Source organism: Dermacentor andersoni, chromosome 9, assembly GCF_023375885.2.
Source record: "Dermacentor andersoni chromosome 9, qqDerAnde1_hic_scaffold, whole genome shotgun sequence".
Taxonomy (NCBI): Eukaryota; Metazoa; Arthropoda; class Arachnida; order Ixodida; family Ixodidae; genus Dermacentor; species Dermacentor andersoni.
In genome coordinates this window covers 126,174,459-126,190,866 of record NC_092822.1, presented here as the reverse complement: position 1 = coordinate 126,190,866, position 16,408 = coordinate 126,174,459, and the positions used below count along the sequence as shown (strand labels likewise).

General features: G+C 45.3%; 1 protein-coding gene across 1 annotated transcript in view; it reads right to left on the bottom strand.

Annotated features, from left to right (window-relative positions):
- LOC126529734 (uncharacterized) overlaps nt 1–16,408 on the bottom strand; it is a 184,109-nt gene that overhangs the window by 156,479 nt on the left and 11,222 nt on the right. The window contains exon 2 of the mRNA XM_055069954.2: nt 4,926–5,139. Within this exon, the coding sequence (XP_054925929.1) occupies nt 4,926–5,139 (214 nt within the window). The remainder of the gene's footprint in view (nt 1–4,925; nt 5,140–16,408) is intronic.

Genomic DNA, 16,408 nt, shown 5'->3' with positions numbered 1-16,408 from the left:
AATGGAATTTTCGTGGCCCTTTGATTATTGTTATAAGTGGGTTCGACTGTACTGAGCTCGACGGTAACAGCGACCCGATTCCGCACAGTCTGCCCTAAAACACGGTGTCTAGAATGCATTATTTGAGAGGGCAGTCTGTTCGAGACACAAGCAATACACTAGCAATATTTACTCACCTCACTCTTGTATCTCACGGCTCCTACAAGCAGCGCCTGCAATTCTTTTCAGACGCTAGTATACCACCGTGGGCCGCAATTAGTTGTGCTGCGTTACAGACACGCTCGGAGCAGTCAGCCTGTGTACAGACATGCTAGGGGCTGTCAGCTGTTCAGTTTCAACAGAGGCCACCATTTTGTCTGCACTCAATGGTATGGATTGGATGCAGATCCGACAAATGTGTGACTATGGCTTCCAAAATAGGAGCACTTGCCTTAGCATTTCTTCAAGTTGAAAGTTGCGGCAGCTTTTGCATTGTAAGGTTACAAAATGAATCTGCTTTACGCAGCATGGAAGTCCGCTTTTATTAAGTGTTGTTTTACAAAATAAATTTGCTACACAGCCCCGGAAAAAGAGAACATGAAAGAAACATTGGGCCAACGAGGGAGCTTTTCATTGGCCTATCTAAAAAACGTCGTGCATATGCAACCACCATCTTCAAAAGTGCTGACCTCACGCGAAAAGGCATTGGCACGAAAAAAGTAATTTCTACAAAATCACACCACTGAGCCGCCTCCCGGTGTGCCTTTCGCACGAACACAGTACCCAGAAATCTATAAGCAAGGATGCCCACGAGTATGTACTTCTCGCTGAGTATTTTGACACCACACTTTTGTAGTCAAGTGATTTGGCTCGAACGACAGAAGCTGAAAGCACTCTCAAACAAGTAGCTGCCTATATCCATGATGGTCGGCCTCAGAAATTGCCAGCTTCGAATGCACACTTGTGTCCATTCTTTTTCAAAAGACATGAACTTGTGTCTAGTGGTGGTACTATTGCCCAGTGAGGCCATCGAGCAGTAGTTCCAGTGTTCCATGGAATATCGTGTTGCACATGCTACATGACACGCTTCAAGGAATCATATCAATAAAGAAGGCAGCGCACCCTTTGGTATCCAGGGCTGGATAGAGATATTGAAGATCTTGTTGGCTTTAAGGAATCATATCAATAAAGAAGGCAGCGCACCCTTTGGTATCCAGGGCTGGATAGAGATATTGAAGATCTTGTTGGCACGTGCCCTTCACATGTGCAATGTTGCATCACGCCACCAGCCAAGGAGCCCATCCCGTGGCTCACAACACTAGAAAGGGTGCACATAGACTACGCTGGGTCTATTGACCGACGTGTTGCTCATCACAGTTGACTTGCACACTAAGTGAATAGAGGCGAGCCCATTGAATATAGCCAGCGTGGAAAAGACTGTCAAGGCGCTACAAACAACGTTCAGTAGATTCGGCCTTCCCCAAACTGTGGTCTCTAACAATGGCCTACAGTTCATAAGTTTATTTATTTTATTTTCAGAATACTGCCAGCTTCCATTTGGAAGCCCAGGCAGGAGTGGTACAAACATCACGTGAGTTCAAACTTTTTCCTCAAGGGGATACAAAAAAAAGTAAAAAAACCAGCCTAATAGGCAAAGTTAACACATGCAAATACACAAAAGAAATACGATGATGCCGTCACATTGCTGCCAATAGGAAAGGCGTAATAAATGACTCATCAGAATATGTAACAAGCAAAGGTACAGTGAATGCCTGACATTACAAGCACGTCTGTACTGCAGATAAGAAGGAACCTGGAGTGGCTGAGTTGACCACGCTTTGCGGAAGAGCGTTCCATTCGCGAATTGTCTTGGGCAGGAAGGAATAAAGATATGCGTTTGTTCTAGCGCGCGGCAATAATATTGTTTGATTGTGCTTACCTCTGGTCAGTCGCGATTTGTTAAATTGCATGTAGTTGTCAAATCTCATTTTAGTGTGGTTGTTAACTATGTTATACATTGCTTGTAGACGGTGCATTTTGCGACGAGTTTCTAGTGTATAGTTTCAGTCTTTCACAAAAGAAAACGAGATTTTTCACTTACGCACCACACCTTATCATCCCCAGTCAAATGGTTTAGCAGAGAGGGCGGTCTAGACAATTAAGCTAGGACTGCTCAAAAATCCTAGTGGCACAACGCAAGGCCACTTGGATAGAATTCTACGTCACTATCATCACACTCCTCTGCCGAACAGGGAAACGCAAGTCACTATGCTCCTTGGCTTCGCGCCTCGGTGCCTGTTGGATAACATCGTGTCGTGCCCATTTTCTGATGCAGATACGAAGTGCCGCAGAATCCGCCAAGTTGGAGAACCTATTTGGCACAGGAACTACGGGGCAGGAGCCAGATGGAAGCCACACATTGTGCAAGCCCTAAAAGGCTCCCGCATGGCAATGATCAAGGTAGAAGACAGTGAGCTTCATCATCGACACGACGACCAGTTGAAAGCCATAAAGACCTGACACGCGGCATCCGCTGCCAGTGACACGGGAATCAAGCACGAATCGAGCATTCAAGCAAAGAAAGCCGAAGTTGCAGAACCCGACACACAAAGTGACTGAAGAAAACCCCAAGAGCGAAGGTTGGGCCAGTAAGCGGCAGCCAACAAATTACGGATGGCAGACAATTCCAAATGACATCCGTGATGAGAATGGTGTTGCCAACTAAAATTCCAAGCCTGGCCAGAACATGTTATGGCGGTCAACCCGAACCTAATGTCCGCCGAATCGTTACCAGCCGCGAGGGAAAAGAAGCCTGATGCAGCGTCATTTGGCACGTCTTTTGTCTAATGCGCACTTTCCTTACGCATACTGCCCGAGTCTATAAAAAGCCTCTACACCAATAAAACTTGCTCAGTCTCGCATGCTTGTGTTTCGATGCTTCAGAGAATCCCTGCAGTCACATCACTGCACGCTTACCGGTAAATAAAGGCAGGTGTAAGGAACCCTGACCGCGCTGGAACAAGAACACTTTGCTAGCATTCCCGCACGGTCATGGCATACCTTAGCACATCGTCCTCCATAGTACCAAGGCAAAGGCACATTTAGAAGCAAGATTTCCCAGCTAAAGTCCCCAAATGTCACAAAAGTCTATAATAAATGTCCCTAGTCCCCCCACTTTTAACCGGTGTTTTGTTAGAAAAGCTAGTACATCTATTTACATGCACACCACGGCACCTGGGGACGCAGAATACGAGTTAATTGACAGCAAAATGAATCCACGAAGTCAAGTTCAGCTTTATGTCACACTGGATATTACGTAGGAGAATGATACAGCCATGTGCTTATTGCCTTCCTGAACTTTGTATTTTATGGAGAAACATGAACTGCAATGCCTTCACTGGTTCATCGTGGTCTAATCATTGCCTCTGAGAAAGACTGCTATGAATTTTTAAATCCGACAATAGCCTCGGCTTGATCAGAAAGAATAACCTGGTGCAGCTGCTTTGCATGGCACACAATAAATTGGTGAAATAGGAAGGTAAATAGAGTGCAGCTTTTCAATTAAAGAAAGTCGCACTGGGAGCCATAAAGTTAATTTGCTCTACAATTTCATTAAACAAACGCTAAAGGAAAAAGTTAAATAGAGCTACATTAAAATATTGAACTTCTGTATTAACGAATTCATCATTCACAGCAATAACGGAGCGTTTGTAACTGAGAGAAGTGACACAAATGAAAAATCAGTTCGCGCTGCTTGCCATGGAGTCTGTCTCTCGTGTGACACCGCGGCACCGAGGGTCTGGCGCTGACCGCTAGCCAGAAGATTCGACTTGAAAGCTGATCTGCAGATAGCAGCAAAGGTGGTGGCTTCGGCACAGGTGACTCAAACTGAGCAGCGGCAGCAGGAGTTTTGGAGGCAGTTTTCCACACAACAAAGTCATGTATTGGCGCCCAGAAAACAATGATAGACTTCTACACAGATCAGCTATCGAATTAACTTAATATTTTCCTTTAGTGTCCCTTTAAAGAGGGTCTTATTGTTTCTGCAGCAGAAATTAGATGCTTCCAAAGCATTGGAAGCAATCTTATTGTATAATACAACCGGAATGGGCAGCCCGAAATGAGGTTGAAATAAAATAAAAAATTAGTGCAATAATGACATTCCTGCAATGTTCCAACTCAGTACATTCAATACGAATAACCGAAGAGGCATGATTATGATGCAAGTGTGGGGCCTCTATTTTTTATGGCAAGGTGACTTACCTTCTTGAAGCTTTAGACACAGCAGGTCATGGTACTGCATGCAGTGGCAGACCCCACGTGCCAAAACAGTGCACCCCAAGAGTACACAATGGGTGCGGCAACTTTGTCAGCACCAGCTTTAGTTCACCACCCACCGGCAACCACCACTCACATTTACACTCACTTAAACTCACATTCTCACATCTACTCACATCATATATTAACATTCCATTTTAATTTGACCCTCATCGTTCGCTCGGACATGACTCGAATGTTGCTGATTGCCGGTATCTCTGGGACCAGCCACTCAGCCTGCCGCAAGGTAATCAAAGAAGAATTAAAAAATGAAATGGGATGTATAAAGCATGGGTGCTCTTAACTCTTGACGGAAAGGTTTCTGCAAATGATGCCAACTTCCTAAGCTTTACGGTCCACCATCAAGAAGTGCTGAAAAATAGAAGGACATTCCAGCACCACCAGAGTCTGACTGTGTGTGATCCTCAGTAACTGCTGTTCCGAGTTTATGCACTGGACAGTGTTTTAACCCATAATAATATTAATAACGGGTTAGCATTTTGTTAAAACGTCAACCCACTGCGTGCAGACTCCAACTACAGCTGCACCTGGCACTCCCCTCTAGCCAAGGATCAACTCGGCCAGATGCAGTAAGTAACACAATTGAAATAGATTTTCTCACAACTCACCGTGATTGGCTCCATTTCCACGACGGTCCCTGCCTCACTGTCTGCACAGCCAATGGCATCAGGACGAAGCAGCACCAGTTGCAGGGATGAACCTGTTGGCACTCCGCTTATCTCGGCCACTAAGCTGTCACCCTGGTAAGTCACTGACACAGTCCCCAGGGCAGAGCAGAAACCCAGCAGGGTCGCCAGGAACGTGCTAGCATGCAGCATGCCACTGCAAAGCAAAGAAGAGAAAAAATTATGCAGATCCAATGCACATCTTGGAATCTATGTGAAGCAAAGCTTTAGTAGTGTTTATTTAAATTCTTTACAAATAACGGCAATTAGTACAACTTTGTTTACCTTCATCTTAAGCAAGAACATATCAGGCGCACCCCTAGTGGCACATAACTAATCGCTAGATCAAAAAAAGTAAATGAACGAATTTGTGAAATATATTTACCGATTCTATTAACAAATCAATGTGCTTTAGAGATATCTGTGAGGCCACATTATATTTTCATGTTTTATGTAAGACCCCTAAGTAGTGGGACATTCCCATTGTCGAGAAATGGTGAAGAATCAAGTGGGAAATACCGAGTGATTAAATCTAAGAAAATCAAGTAAATCACAGAATCTGTTAAATATAATTCGCTATTCCATAAAGAGATTGGCACGCTTTAGCGAAGCCTGTGAGCCAACATTATATTTATTTATTTATTTAAAATACCTTACAGGCCCTATGAGGGCATTGTGTAAGGGGGGTTACAAAATCAAAGGCATAAAAAAAAAGAAAGTAAGCAGCCTTCAGAAATCTGGTACAAAAGATACGTCCAATGCATGGCTTATCAACATTACTAGAAAGATCAAAACATGAAAAAAGAAAAACTGAAGTGATAAACTGCCACGAAGGTACACTTCAAGGAAAAAGCACGAGTAAAATTAACAAAAGCACTAATACTAGAAAGTACAATACAGGAAAAATGAACAAATAAATGTTCAGGTTCTATGCAAGGTATTAATTAATATAATCACCCACCATGGTTGCTCAGTGACCATGGTGTTGGGCTGCTGAGCACGAGGTCGCGGGATCGAATCCCGGCCACGGTGACCGCATTTGGATGGGGGCGAAATGCGAAAACACCCATGTACTTTGATTTAGGTGCACATTAAAGAACCGCAGGTAACCGAAATTTCCGGAGTCCTCCACTACAGCATGCCTCGTAATCAGAAAGCGGTTTTGGCCCGTAAAACCCCATAATTTAATTTAATTTATTAATAAATCATTAATATACAATTTAAATTATTATTCTGCATACTTGGTCAGCATACAAGGGTTGTACATGCCACTTTGCTGGTAGTTTCATATAACCTTTGTATGCACAAATATATTCGCCGAGATAGTCACCATCCCAACAACACCCAGCAGCCAGGCCAAACCGGGGAAAGCAGGCAAAAAAAGCTTCGCTATAAAACAAAACTGCCATCACTAATCCACAAGTTCCCGGCAGCTTGAACAAGCTAGCAACAGTTCATTTCATCAAGTTCACAATGCACAACATTCTGGTGTTTTACGTGCCAAAACCACAATATGATTATGAGGCACACTAAAATCAACACTAATGTTCGCCCCTTGGGGTACCTCTCACCAAGTTTCAGAATGCAAAACAAACACATAGATCACGAAGTGGCAATTGCGTGTGCAAAGTATCGCATGACTGTATGGCATAAAAACAGCAGAAATATTAAAAAACATGCTCGCGCGCCCTTCCTCTCGAGGGAGCCATGCTTTCAGCGAAGGAATCAAGGTTACCTGCACAAATGCCTCTACTTAAGATGCACTGCTTTCAATGTGCCCGGTCATGGTATGTGACCTTGTCAAATCATCCAAAGCAGAATATGCAGTACTGTCACTGAGAGTGCACCGTGAAGCAAAAAGAAGGGGAGAAAAAAAGAAGACACTAAGGGTTGCACCATAAAGGTGCCTTGACTCTGGTATGGGAGAAGATAGGGAAAAAAGGCTGCTTGGGGATGCTAGTCGAGACAGAAGGGGAGAGAGTTTACACTGGAAGTGAAGCTCATCTCCTGGCAGCATAGCAACATGACACTCAATATATCCTATCTCCTCTAATAATGAACCAGTTTGAGAAATACTTGCTGTAAAACGCTCCCTAGACAAGCGCTACAACATCCAGTGTAAAACCAAAATTTGCAATGGGCACTTAAATGCACAAGTGTAAATGCACAAGCCACCCACAACCTCAAGCTCAACAGCACAATGCCATAGCCACCACAGCAGGTTGTGTTCACAGTGCACACAAAATTAATGTACTGACAGAAAATGTTTGTCTCGGCTTTATTCTTTTTATTGAATAGCTGTCGACCAGCAATGGTACTGTGGAGCCTCAATCCCCAGAGAGCACAACAAAAAATTAATTACATTACCTTTTAATGTGACCAGTTTACAATGTGTGCCAAGTGCAGCGCAGATTTGCATGTGAAAAAAAGGGGACTGATAACGTCGCCAAAACCTCATGCTGTGGCCTTGTGTTACCAGACACCACCGAGGCATACACACACACTGTGCTGCCGGATTCCTTTGAAGGTTCAACAAGATAAGATTCACCCTACAGACCATTTCAAGCATCCTCTTGGTCAGTTGTACGGTCAATGGCCGATTTTTCGGACTCCCCAGGGGTCGCGAAAATGTCCAAAAAAGTTAGCAGTCCGAAAAAAATGAATGCATGCCTTTTACTGCCCCTAAGGGCTCAAATCGCCACAGGCACATCGAAAAAGCTCTGAAAGCCTGCCAGCACACTTATTAGGCATATCGGTGCTTGTACAGTAAAACCTTGTTAAACTGTACCCGCTTAAACAGTAGTTTCGTTTTAAAAGTAGTAAAGACAGATCCCCGAATCAACGTCCATTGAACATAATGTGTTTTGTATCCGCATAAACCGCACCACCTTACTGCGTACATATCGTTTAACACGCAGTGTTTTCACTTTTTAACAGGCAAACATGGCGGTGTGTTGTCTCCATCAGGCGGCCCGGCAGAGCAACAAGCCTCAGAGATCAGAACAACGGCCTCCAAGCACCCTGTGCATTTGCGCATGAAGCCACATCAACATCATTTCGGTGCCATGCCAGAGAGCATTGTGGCGTCGCACAAAGGACTCGCGTCATGCCGAAGCTCGGATAAAAAAGATGCTGGGTGCTCAGCATAGAAGAAAAATAAGACATCGTTCGTGCTATCGAACGTGACACGAAGAAGTCGGCCCTGGCACGCGACAAGGATCTACTGTTGACTACGGTGTGTGGCATGTGGAATGCGAAGAAGTTGCTCGGCAGCACTACTGCGACCGCGAAGAGATGTCGGCTTTCAGGTTCAACTTTTCGCCATCGTTGCCTCTGTTGCTGCCGGAGTGTCGACTAGCGACAGTGATGAGGACAACATGGAAAGCGACAGCACGGGTGATTCAGGCCCGACAGTGGCAGAAGCTACGCGTTGTGTCAGCCTCACGAATGCAATCGTCGCAACGAGAACAGCATCTCGCAATGAAAAAGGCGCCCCGCTACTTCTGCACCACTACCGTGCGCGTGCACGGAGAATACATAACACCAACAAGGAATATGCCATGCGAGTGTTTGCTGAGAAGAGGGGGCTGGCTGAAAAGCTGGCTCGCAGCTTCAGTAAGTTTGAGGCCTCTGTCATCGTTGCTAGGCCACCACGGCATCAAACGAAAATAACACTTTTGTCACGCAAAGTGAATAAACACTGGATGTTTTTTCCCCTTTCATAGCACTCTCTCCGAGTTCCATTTTTGACAGGTAAGTCGGCGATCTCGTGCTATTTCGGTTAAGCAGTACTATCGTTCGGTGCGTACTTTTTCCGAGCTCCGGCCAACTACGGTTTAACAAGGTTTCACTGTACAACGTAACCGATGAGCACAAGTTGTCATACTGAGACGGGCTTTCATGACAACGGCACCGACAATATCAGTGTGCAGACCATCATTCGACCGAACCCCGTGTGATCGTTTGTAGAACTCACAACACGATAGCAACAGCGTCTTCGCTTGATATATATCTATAATTAATCGCGCTCAAAATAAGTCAAACATGCCTACCCAGTTAAAATGCACAAGCTTCAACCCTCTCAAGCAGCGCACACGAGCCAATGCTGATACTGTTCAGCGAAGGTTAAGCCTGGCACCATGGAGTTCGTGCGCCCACTACCGGTGGTCCTGAACTGAAATGTGAGCAGTAAGGACGAAGGAAGCTGCTTTTATAGTTTTGGTTTTTGCAATTTGAAATCAATTACACTTCACTTAGCATGGCGCATACACAACAAGCGGCAAGCGGCGACATAGCGCGTCACCAAACCCATAGGCTGCCGGTCACATTCACTACGTAGATGGGTGGGTCTGTGCATGTGGTTATGCTGACACATTTCTCAATTTCAGAGATTCGCTGTTTACCTCTGCATCAAATGGGAAACAAGAGACGGTGCATTCGGTATACAGCAGCATAAAAAAAGATCTCGCTCAGTGATGGCATCTGCATTTTCGCGAGAGAACAACACAGCCTATAAATGAGCGCTTATGCCAAGTACAGTTTGATCTAATAATGCTTTATGGCATGCACAAACTGCAAATATGATGGAGTTAAAGAAATGCGAGAATCAGTAATAAATTAACAGCTTGTAATATATGCATCTGGATCACAGTTGCCATTGTTTAAGTGGTTCGGCCGCTCATATTCACTCGTTTCAGGGTGGAACAACACGGCACATATGCGCAGTAATGTACGCTTTGCTAATGTCGATTGGCTGTAAGTACCCGGCAGGAAGCGTTGCTATCTTTTTGCGATGTTCACAGGGCTTACAAGCAGCTACATAGCACCATACGGAGTGTGCGAGGCTGGACCAGTAGAAGCAGCAGCGCACGCGGTCGTAAGTGCGAGCAAACCCAAAGCGTCAGGCAGGTGGGGCTTCGGCAATCGAAGCCACTTGAGGCTGTGATGAAGGCAACAGCTTCTGTAGTTCCTCCGGCATGACCACTCGGATAGTCTCGCGCAGGTCGTCGGTGGCCAGTGACGCAACTCCGCCGTAGTTTGTCGAGTTCGTGCGGCGGTTGAATTGCCGGTTCCGCATTTCCAGTGTCTTCTCGATGCTAGTGGCCTCGCGAAGAAACTCATCAACGGTCTTCGGTGGGCTTCGTACCATTCCGGCGAAAAGTTCCTCCTTTACACCACGCATCAGTAAGCGGACTTTCTTCTCCTTGGACATTTCCAGGTCGGCGTGGCGAAATAGGCGGCTCATTTCTTCTGTAAAGATCGCGGTGGTTTCATTAGGCAGCTGCACTCGGGTTTCTGGTAGTGCTTCGGCTCGTTCTCGGCGTACTACGCTTGTGAAGGTCTGCAGGAAGCCGCTTCGAAACAGGTCCCACGTCGTTAAGGTGGCTTCTCGGTTCTCGAACCACGTCCTGGCAGCGTCTTCCAATGCGAAGAAGACATGTCACAGTTTGTCGTCGCTGTTCCAGCTGTTAAATGCAGCGACCCTCTCATACGTCTCAAGCCAGGTTTCCGGGTCCTCGAATGTTGAACTGCGGAACGTCGGAGGCTCCCTGGGCTGCTGCCGCACGACGGGGGACGCTGGGGCTGCCATTGTGGTTGCCTTGGCCACAATCTTCTTGGTCTTCTCAGGTAGAAGTCCGTGCTCCAGGGGCAGCTGTTGAAGACGGCGGCTTGCTCGATGGTCCGGAACTACGTTGGTGTTCTCTTTGCGGTCCGGGCTGGGATCATGGCTTGTCAGGGGCATCCCATACATGAACGAAAAGCACCTCCACCAGATGTCACGTGGTGGTGACGAAGAATGCAGTAGCAATACTGTCAAAGACAAAACTAACTTTTATTGGGCGAACCTGTGCCCACAAAAACAGGCTACACTTATAGCACAACGATAGTGGCGCACACGGTCGGCAATTGGCGAAAATCTGATCAGCGGGTCAAGCGCGTCGGCTTTTATACAGCCGTCATCGAATGTTCAAGACTAATCGTTGGGACCCGCATGCCTTCCACAAAGTTCTACACCATTCGAGTCATGCGATGAAATCAGATAACACAAGGTTCGGTGACAACGGACAGCGGATAGAAGCATCGATAACTTTCCAGAAACTTCGGATACATGCAGGCACGTCAAGCGCTGTGCGATAACATTTGTTAGCCGGCGAAACGTAGTCGCCCGATAAATATAAGTAATATAAGTGATAAATATGTCAATATTTATAACAGCGGACAGCGCTCATCCTGTGTCCTCCCTTGTCCGTGTTTTTTGGCGCTGTTTTAAATATGAAGGATCCTTCTCTGTCTAAGGGAAAATAAATACTGAATTGAAAACTGAATTCAATGTATCAGTGGCGTCGGTACGTAACACGAATGTTGTCTTAGCTCGGCTGCTTTGACAACTGGTCCAGATGCTAGAGCCTGCTTGAGCGCTTCAAATGTTTCGTTTGTTTCAGAATTCCAGGCTACCTTGTTCATTTCCTTCTTCCATGTCATCTCAGTCAGGGGCTTGGCTTTCTTTGCACGTCATATCACGTCCCAGCAGTAATATCCCGCTAGGCCGAAAAAGGAATGAAGCTGTTTTTTCATTTCTGGTCTTGGGGCTTTTGCCACCCTCGTTATTGTGCTCTCTACCAGATGGATCTCCCAGTTGATGACCAAGGAAAGCATGGGATGTTATGGCGAGCCATCAGCGTTTAATCGACGAAGTGGCACCTAAGCACGCAGCTCTACATGCCACACGCTCGAACAAGAAACGATCGGACCAGCTGCGTTCAGTGATTTCGTCTGTGTTCGACCAACGAGTAATAAAGAATGTGAGAGATCATAAACCACATGTCTTCCCACAAGTGGTGACCGAGATGTGATTCGAACACGCAACTTTCTGATCAACCTTGAGGTCATTCCGATCTCGCATTATTGAGGCTTGGTTTTCAAACCCGCTTCTTTGATCCACTAAAACAACTGTTTCAGGATTCCTAGATGTTTTTCCCGTATAGATGTGGCAATCAGAACTTTGTCTATGTAGCGCACTGCGTATTGGATGCCCGCAGTAGCGTCCTCATCAACCATGTAAACATTGCTTAAATGATATTGCGCGACATAAAAAACGACACGGACGTGACAGAAGACGACACACCAAGCGCAATGCGCTTGGTGTGTCGTCTTCTCTCTCGTCTTCTCTCACGTCCGTGTCGTTTTTTATGTCGCGCAATATCATTTAAGCAATGGATTACCAACTTGCCCGGAATGCTGCTCTCGTGTAAACATTGCTGTTGCCGTCTTGATTCCAAAAGGCACGTAAAGAAAGTGATAATGTACCGATTGCATTTTTCTCTAGGGGTACTTGCCAATGGCCTCTTGTAAGGTCCAACTTTGAGAAAAAGGTCTTCGTTCTGACTTCGCTTAACATAATGTCAGTCCTTGGTATGGGTTCGGCATCAGATACCAGAATGTCGTTGATGTGGCAAAAATCAATGCATTCACAGAAGCTGTAGTTTGGTTTTCTTGACGAGTACCAAAGGTGAGTTACAAGGGAAGTGCGATCGTTCAATAATGCCCAGCTTCAACATATCTTGGACCTCTTTCTCTACAATTTCCTTCATTGCAAATGGCAATAGGTATTGGGACGTGTTAATCAATGCCAACATAGTGAGCTCTAGTTGACACTCAACTATATTCATTCTCCCAAAACTTTTGAAAACACGTCTCGGAATGTGTCCAAGTGATTGCAGATATCAGCACATTGTGCTTTGTGCAGTTTGCTGCTGGATTTTATCGCCTCAATACCTTTGCTCTCGTTTACTTTAAACTTAGGAAGGGGTGTGTGATTCTTCTTCTTTGACAATGATGAATGATGAAGCCTGAGGAACAACTTCTGGCCGGCGTTCTTCTTATCGCTTCAGCACATTAACTCTTTCAGGGTCAATGACGTCAATATACAGTGCCGCAAACAAGTCCAAAATGGTCGATGCCGTCACCTGTGCATTTAAAAAGCACGCCAATTTCCTAACTTTTTCTCGCTTGGCATATCCTGGCACTATGCAGGAACACAGGAAATTTTTTTTCTCACGCCAGTTTCTCTCGGTTTTCATAGCATGGTTTGCTTGCTCTGGCGCGTCTGCTATCGCTTGCATATCGGCGCGCGCGGGGGTTAGTTTGGGTTTTGTCCCGCAAGCTGTTTCGGCTTTTCGCGCTCCCCAAACTGATGACCACCTCGTTACTAATTGCTGAAAGGGTGACTGCCTGTTACTCACTCGTTTATTGCTCACAGGGGTGCACATACGCAAAGGATGCCTCCGTGCATGAATTTCTTTTTTCCAAGAGTCGCAAAAACTAATTGCCTCTGGTTGGTGATAAGATGAAGGATTATCAGAAGTTTGTCACACGTTTTGCTTTTTTGACGGGCACACAACCACACAGTTTTCTTGAGTGCGCTCACCTACGCAGTTCGATTACGCTATGGACGTAAATATTAGTCAAAAAGGAGGAACATCTGAGGCTTGTGAAATATTCTCATGGTACACATTTTCTAAGCTTCTGAACTTTGTGTATAACAATGCATCAATTTTTTTAAATTCTTATAAGTTCATTTCCCATTTTTATTCTTGTTTTTCATGAATAAACAGTACATATATACCCACGCAAAATATTTTTTCTCACTGGGCCCTAGAAAAATTACGGTAATTTTTTTTCGAAATAGGTCCCTCTGAAGAATTTAAATCTGCGATAAAAAATCCTGGCGGTTGCATATGGCGAAAAAAATCGACCTTGAAAGGGTTAATATGAAGCAGTTTCACAGCATGTCCCAAGTCCAGCCAATAGTCGTGGTGTGGTCGCTCTTCTTCCCTGTAACATGAGATGACCCTTTCCAGTGCATAAGTAGCTTGTTTTCAGCGATTGGGAGTATTACAACAGCCCTGTCACCAACTTTAAGTTGTCGTTTCTGGGAGCTTCGGTCAAAATACTTTCACTGTGCGTTTTGAGTTCAGAACAGATTTTCTTGTGCCAGCCTTAAAGTCTGTTCAAGGCATTCTCTCAGATCAAGTGGATATCCGTATGTGGCCTTGACCTCGTCATTTAAGTAATGCCCAGTCCACAGTTCTTGGCGAACATTTAAAGGTCCTCAGACATGTTGGCCATATATTACCTCAAAAGGACAGAAGCCTATGCTGGCCTGGGGCACCTCTTGATATGCAAATAAAAGCGGTGCAAGAAAGTGTTCCCGTGACTTCGGTTGGTCTTGGCACAACTTGCACAGCATCTGCTTCAAAGTGCCATTGAATACCAGACCATTGCACATCGGCTGATAAGGCATCAAATTCAAGTGCTCAATTCCCAGTAGACCATTCACCTCCTTCATTAATTCTGAAGTGAAGCAGAGGGCTTGATCACAACGGATCTCCCATGGAAATACTATCTGGGAAAACATTTCCATCAGCCTATCTGCTGCTGTTGCTCAATCTATTGCGGGCAGCGCAACAGCATCAGTATATCGTGTGGCGAAATCCACCAAGGTGAGAATATAGCAATTACCTTTTGTTAAAACAGGCATCAGAGGTCATATAATATCCACGACCACCTGTTTGAACGGCGTATTGAGAAGAGGAATTCGTCCAAGAGGTGCTTTGCCTACTTTGACTTCAGGATACGTTTTCTGGCAGGTGTCGCAAGACTTCACATATCTTCGGACTTCCTCTTGCATACCAGGTCAGTAAAATGACTCCAAAACTCATCCTTCGTTTTCTTGATACCCTGATGTCCAGTGATTGGCATTTCGTGAGCCAAATTCAGCGCTTGGCCACACAAAGCTTTTGGAACCAACACTTGTTGAAACATTTTACCAGGAGCCAGGTGGTATCAGCGGTACAGAATTCCTTTGTCAATAATAAATGACCGGTATGTGACCACTTTGCCAGGGATTACTGTGCCCACTATTGCCCTACAGGCTTCCAATGTCTTCTCCTTTGTTCTTGGAGAAAAGATTGCCGCATTACAAGTTTCCAAACTTAGCAGTTGTCAGCTTCTGGCGTTGTCCTTTGCTTGAGAGACCAACCAGAAGTGAGCAACACTCCGTTCCATACATAGTGCTCAGTCAACGTTGTGGAGGCTACTAGAGAGACTTCTTACAGTGGCTTCGTTCACACTTGGATATGGTTAGATGTTTTTTTACCACTATTGCGTGCAACTGCTTTTTTTTATATAGGCTCAGTATTGAATGAAACAAATTTTAATCCTTAGAAATAAACACACTGTGGTATACGGCTGCTAAGTCGTTGCTTCAGATAATTTTTATTTTGTTGTTCTTTTCGAGTTTTTTATTTGCAACCTGTCGCAAGGAGCCTCCCGTGCATGCTTGCACAAGCGAACGCTGTTGGCGCACAATGAAGCATGGACGGAACAGAACACCCAGTGAAGCATAGACAGAACGCATGGAGTGATAACTTTTCTTGACCAAACTTCTTCCGTAGCCTCCACAGCATTGACTGCTATGTATGGAACAGAGTATAGGCGTTCTGCAGCCATCCTTGGTGTTTGCTTCATAGTTGGGTGCCTCACTAGATGTCGGTTTCTTCTGGTTTGCTGACTCATTCCATGTTGTGTCTGAGTCATTAGTGTCATGGGAGCAGGAGACATTTCCTACAATGACCTCGTAAAGAGGTGATGTCATACGCTTGACTATTGCCCTTCCAGAAAAATAAGGCGAAAGCATGCCTACCTCTGCTTTGGGTACCTCGATACAACTACTATCAGCCAATAAAATGCTGGCGGTAGTATTCATAAGCACTGCATCTGAAACTGGTGAATGGCGCAGAACAAAAGTGTTGCTTCCAATATCCCTCAAGATGGAGACTGGCTGAACACCTCTCCTTGCAACACGGGCAAGTTAGGTGTAGCCAGTGCGGTGCATGTTCTTGGCGCACTGGCAATGTATTCATTTTGTTGAAAGTCATCGATAGATTGGGCATGTCCGATTTATCGTCAGGTGACACAATAAAGGAGGCAGTCTTCTTTGATCAACCGTTATTCTTTGGACATGCATGGTCTGCGACAATACCTACAAAAGAGTTGCTCGGGCTTCGTGTAGCAAACAGACGCTCTGTGTCCCGGTCGACTACAGATGAAACATCTGAGTTAAGACTTGATAGACGTACACCCATCTTGCTCTTTGAAAGAGCTCTTTTCAGACTTATATTGGAAAAACAACAAGTTTGGTTGCTGTTGGGCCTCAAAGAAGGTATCAGTGGCTTCTGCCATTGCATTTCTTCTCTCTTAGGAAAAATTACAGATGACAGTTACTCAAGAACTGCTCAGCTAAAATGAGGAGCACATGGATGCGAAGTCTTTTTCCGTTTTCCCGACATTTCCAGCCAGCAGTCAAGGAAGCTATGTAGTCTCGTGGCGTACTGTTTGCCAGTTTCCCCGTCTTGCAGCTTCCT